The 6,335-nt window shown below is 39.3% G+C and overlaps 1 protein-coding gene across 1 annotated transcript; it reads left to right on the top strand.

Moving 5' to 3' along the window:
- Window positions 1-2,078, top strand: LOC129719605 (integumentary mucin C.1-like). The gene is made up of 2 exons (XM_055670996.1): window positions 1-71; window positions 1,580-2,078. The coding sequence occupies exons 1-2, from the start codon at window positions 1-3 to the stop codon at window positions 2,076-2,078; spliced, it is 570 nt and encodes a 189-aa protein (XP_055526971.1).
- The last annotated feature ends 4,257 nt before the right edge of the window (window positions 2,079-6,335 follow it).

Raw genomic sequence — 6,335 nt, 5'->3', positions numbered from 1 at the left:
ATGTTTCTGCTGCTACTTGCCGGGCGGCCGACAATCGACGACGAGAAGATTTCGACACACGTGGCCAAGAGGTTAGCTTCGCTGACATAAGGTTGGCCAATCTGCGGCGACGATGGTGGCAGCGGGAAGATGCTTCTGCAGCTAATAGTCCGACTGAATAGCTAGTTCCGTTGCAACTTCATTCTCCTTGTTTTTTTATATTAATAGACCATACGTAACATAACATAAAACAAGACTCCAGCAAGAATCCGATTACCCCAAAAAAAAGTTATTCTTAGACCTCAGGTATATATTTTTGTGAAATTTCAAATATCCTACACAGACTGCAAAAAGAACCGTATTTCTTAGCATTTTTACCCATTTATCAAATTCTCGACATAAGCAGCTGATTATGCAAATGAAAATCAGTACTTTTTTGCAGAATTGTTAGAAAATCTGCGATCATGAGAAATAGTGACACTGCTGCTGAAAAGTTTGTATACCTCAACAAAAAATGGTGAAATGTATTTAGGCATTGTTTAAATCGAATTGTAAAAACATATTTCACGGTAGAGCAACAACATTAGGATTTACGCTAGTTTATTTGCCAACATACTAACCCGGTTTCCAGTAGTTTTCTTTTTTCACAAATGACTTTTGATCACAGGTGTCCGTCGGCAAAAAAAATGGGAAGTGACCATTTTTTGTGCATCCAGATTGCTAATCCAATGATAGAGCCTAATATACAAAAATCTCTGATCAGAAGACTTCACATTTCAGTGCAATGTAGAATCTCAGATGCTGAATATCACTCGTACTGAAATGATTGCTAGAATTTGGTTCGGTATCAGCTGTCTGTTAGTGCTGCTAGTATCGGTATCGTTTGTGTGCACTGTTGTTATCCCTCATTATCTGAATCATCAGCTACGAGAGTTTGGAAAATATAATGACGTTAATCGTACATGTTTTTACAAGAAGATATTGGCAAACAAGTTCAGTCCTGCACGAATAGTTTTTAAAAATGTAAGTGATCCGAGTTTAATTCGAGCTGTGTTTTGAAACGAAAATTGTCATAAAATTTTATCAAAGTGTGGCTAAAAATTAAGAAATATACCAAATGGTGCTGTGTTCGGTGTTTGATACGATACTTTGCCAAAGAGCATAATTTACGAATGTTCATTAGTTTAGTGTTAATCTCGCTGATTAGATCATCATAACTTAACTTAATCACGCCGATAACTATTACTCAAACGTTATAAAAATGTCCTATTTAAAACAATTTCTCAAACAGAACGCTTTCTTATGTTATATGTTAAATAAGTTGTGAAATATATTTTAATTGTAAACTTTTTGAAATATTTAGACTTGTTATAAAAATTGTGTTTTCAAATATAACTAAAACAAACCGTTGCAAAACAACTCTATTCAGTATTCTCATTCACTTAATGTTTCTGTATTTTCATTACCAACCGGAATGGTAATCAAATATATGAAAACTCAGCAAATACTGCCACGAAACTCGGTAGGCTTGCAAGCTGAGATTATAACAAGTGTTTGTTAGAGAACCGTACCACCACCTCACTTTTCTTTCTGGCTATAGAAATGATGTGCGCTCCTGCACCTTCACCACCACTACGGTGCAGCCACCATCAACAACGACAACTAAGACAACTACAACCACTACAGGAGCAACAAATACAACGGCAATTCAACCATCCACGACAACTGAGGCAACAACAACCACTACAAGAGCTACAACTACAACAACTCAGAAACCATCGACAACGACAACTGAGAAAACGACGACTGCATCCATTACAACTACGAAAGCAACACCCACAACTATGAAGGCAGTCACGACCCCAACTGAAGCAAAATCTCAGGCAACAACAACCACTACAAGAGTTACAACTACAACAATTCCACCTCCTCATCCACATTCACCACCGCGTTCAACCACAACAACGAAGAAACCATCCACGACGATTAAGGCGTCGTTGACTACAACCACTACAGGAGTACCAACTACAACAACTCTTCATCCTCATCTTCATCCACATCCATATCCACCGAAGGAAACTCCACTCCCTCATTCATAGCCACCACCGCATTCAACTACAAAAACACAGAGACCATCCACAATGACAATTGAGAAAACAATGACCACTACTAGAACAAGTATCGTCTTTATTTTACATACATAAGAAGTTTATCTTTGGCTAATCCTCTAAAAGTCAGAAAAAGCATTTTTTTACAAAAATAAAATATATTTTATACTTATTTTTATGTAACTGCAGTCAAACGTTAGAACAATGGCTGGTAAACGGCTGGATATTGCATACCATCGGTGCCAAGAGCTCCTACAGGAATGAAATAGACCTCACACGTGACCCTTACCATTTTATCCAGCCACTGCTATCCCGACCTCCACGCGGTGCCAGCTGGGATACGAGCAACCAAGGGAAGATCGGGTAACCAACCCCGGTGGGAACTTCGTCGTATGCTGATAGGAAAGGAGGGTTCTTTTGAGTTTGCGAACGTCTGTTCTTTACGTTAGGAGCGGTTCAAAACAGCGCCTGTACTCCAGGTTAGGAACGGCCGATTATCGTCCTCATGCCAACGTGAGACTTTAAATATTGTTGTGCACGATGGCCCTTCAGCGATCAGGGGGTTGGTGCGCAGGCCTTACTAGCCGCCATCGTAAAACACTCACAAGTTTTCAACGAGGAACAAATAAATTCAGATTGGAACAATCGGCACTGACCCAAACGACGAAAACAGACTAACGATTGGAAACTTGGGACGTCGAATCTCCATGAGTGATCTTCGAAGGATTGAAATTCCGCAGGTTCGACGTCGTAGCACTGCAGGAGGTGTGCTGGAAGGGCCAAACGGTACGTATGTTCCGGGAGTGTCTGCCATCTACCAGAGCTGCGGAAACACACAATAGCTGGTGACAGCTTTTATAGTGATGGGAGAGATGCGGAAACGGGTGATTGGGTGGTGGTCAATCAGCTCTTGAATGTGCAGGTTGAGAATCACGGGTCGGTTTTTCAACATCAGCATGATCGAGAACACGCGCGAAAGTGGCCAATGTGGTCCTAGGCACTTGGTTTGACTCCCTCTGATATAGTCGATTCTAAGTAACATGAAGTACTGCATAATGGGTGTGGTATGTTTTCTAGGTTTCGACCCGACAACATGTTGCATAGTTTACTTCTTATAGAAATCTGACTAACGCCAGTACATTGATAGTGTTGCCAGAAAAAAATCACCGCAAGCATTTAATTTGCCGGTTTCTTGGCTATTATCGGTGATAATTAGAAACATAGTTTTATTTCGCGTAACGCGTTTCGGTCTGGGTACTCTTACACCTTCCTCCGACCAACACTGGTTGATCGTCCACGACTTTGCTCGAGATAAAGGGCCTCAACATTAAGAATCATTTCTTATATTTCACTGCCCCTTTAGCACAACTCACTTCACACGTATTACGTCACCTTTCACATCTTATGATTCAATTATCACTCCAAATAGACTACGACGGAAGGTTTTGGGTCACTTGTGCAACGAGAACTGTCTGAAAGCATGTCATTCTTAAATTTATTTTGACCACAAATTAATATATAGGCAAAAATCGTGATTTATGGTTTTTACTATTCAATTGAGACTGTGCTCAAATAGTTTTGTTCGTGGTAGTTTTATTTCTGTTGACGAAAATAGACTTTTTCACATCTGTGTTACTAAGTCTCATGTTGGCATTCATTTAGGACATTTAGCTTAGGGGTCATCCACATACCACGTGGACAGATTTTAAACGATTTTTACCCCCCCCGTGGACAATTGCTCTTATAAATTCTGAATATTGTGTATGGACCGTGGACATTACACATACCACCCCCCCCCTCCAAAGCTGTCCACATGGTATGTGGATGGCCCCTTACTAAGTCTCATGTTTGCATACATTCAGACATTACTTGTGGGTGAAAATTTAGTTCCAGTTTCAGAGGCAAAAGCCGCCAAAAGTATTATTTGGAATACTTGCCGATCACTAATGAACTAATAGAAAATGAAACTTTGATCGCTTTGACGCTCCCCTTCCCAAAGTTTGATTGAGCTCCGATTTTGCACCTGGACTTTTGAGCCCCACCGCTTAACAAGATTCGCAAGGTCAATTGCTATTGGCACCCTTCTAGTGCCCACAACGCCGAAAATGCAAACGGCAAACAATTTGTCACATGTTCGTGGGAAGACCGGTGTCCGTCGGCATAGTGGATATGGGAAGTTATATTCTTCCAATATGTCATGATAGGTTGATATAGCCAAATTTATAAAAATCTCTGGTCGATAGACTTTACATTCCAGTGTGTTAGAAAATCTCAGGCACGAAGTGCCGCTGGTGTTGCAATGACCTTTAGAATTAGGTTCAGTCTCACTGCCTGTTGGTGTGTAAGTGATCCGAGGTTTGACTCACGCTTTGTTTTGAAACGACATTCACCGCAAGGGGAATTGTTGATAAAATAAACAAGGATGGTATAATGGCCACCTTTTAAAATCTTGACTATTTCATTAAAAAGCGGGTCCGGGACAGAAAAAGTGTAGTTTTGGTTTAATGCGAAAAGTGAAAAAAAAAACACATACAGGGCAAAAGTGTAGTCCTCGTGTAGCTACACCGCAAAAACAAAATGGGCCTTAGTAACCGTCAGCTTCTCAGTCACAGGCGGGTTTAATGTCAGACACTCGAATCCAATTTGGCTTTTCCAGCGGAAGTAATGGGATGCTGATATTAATCATTCATGAAAAAGTAGAGAGGGAAGCCAATTTGAACAACAGTGGGATATCCTAATTTACAAAAAAAAAAAAATTACAAAAACTCAGAGTGAAAGCGTCAACGTCTACGAACAAGAGAACACAATTCTAGAGAAACATTTCAAAAGGTCCTATCTGCTTTGATCGATTTTCTGATCGATCACTTTCATTCAATCACCACAATTTATCAAACACCTTTTATGACACGTTATTTGCACAAGTTGATAGCGGAGGGATCACTCTAGCCCTCTGAACGAAAACTACGCTTGGGAGAGCTACTAAAGTTGAACCATTACCAAAACAAAAAGACGCTTCGGAAAAACGATGAGAGCAGATAGGACCTTTTGTAATGTTTATCTAGAATTGTTAAAGTCAAACAGGTTTTATAGTTGCATCTTATTTTCATGCTCATGCTCGCCTGCCTATTAGTGACGTCACTCCTGTAAATCTTATAACTAAACATTATTGGCTTATTCTACGTCTACCTGTGAGTACCGGGACCTGCAGTCATTCCACAAAGCTTCTCGAGCAGCTCACAGCTTTGCTGTAAGCGATGTCGAAACGTTGTACACGCGCGCGTGGCGCTCACCGCGTGGGTGACGATCGAATCGATCGTATGCAAGCAGGAACTTTTCCTGAGTGACTAGCGGTATGAAATTGGCGGAAGGGTAAAAACGTGTTTCGATGATTTGTGCTGCCGTATGAAAATAGGTGAAAGGGTCGATTTGGACGCACCTGCGCCGCTAGTAGCTATTTGACTCTCCTCGTCTCGTGGCATACGGTGTTAGCAATCTGAGCAAAATCATTCCAAATGACCTGGAAAAACGCGAGAATTTAATCGACCATTTTTGATTTGACTGAAACTTTGCACACGTATTTGGCTTAGCAAACTGAGCATTTTTCACAGATGGAGAGATTTTTTACACCCATGAGTTACATTCTAAAACGGCGTATGTCTTTTGGCATAGGTTTTATGCGAAGCATTGTAGTCCAGAAACCGTTGGTTGTATAGAAAAACTGTCGGAGAATGAGTTGTTGAGAATTAAAAATGCATTATTAAAAAATGATGCACTGTACAAAATTTTTTCTTTGACCAAAAAAAATTAAAAATAAACATTAAATTTCAATAAAAAAAAAGAGTTGAATTTTTTTAAATTTTTTTTTAAAATTAACTTAACGTTAAAACGCAACTTTTAAAAAAAAGTTAAGGGTGGAGAAATGGAAATTTTTTTTTTATGGTAGATTGATTTTTTTATAAATATTCCATTTCAAACATTTTTAAAAAAAAAATTATTCTGATGATTTTTAAAGATGCAGAAAGTTATTTTGAATCAAAAAGCTCTTGGTAGTTAACATTCTAAAGGCATTGGTTTACGAGTTATTTCTAATTTAAGCTCGAAAAATTTTTAAAATTTAGGAAAATACACGTTTTTCTTAATTTGTGCGTGATTCTCCAGCAAAAACCATACGTTCATTGGAATGCTTGATCAAAAATATACAATTCATTCTTAGACAACAAGAAGATTGGGCGAACGGTTCTCAAGAAA

This window comes from Wyeomyia smithii, chromosome 2 (genome assembly GCF_029784165.1).
Source record: "Wyeomyia smithii strain HCP4-BCI-WySm-NY-G18 chromosome 2, ASM2978416v1, whole genome shotgun sequence".
NCBI lineage: Eukaryota > Metazoa > Arthropoda > Insecta > Diptera > Culicidae > Wyeomyia > Wyeomyia smithii.
This window is presented reverse-complemented; position numbering and strand designations above follow the sequence as displayed.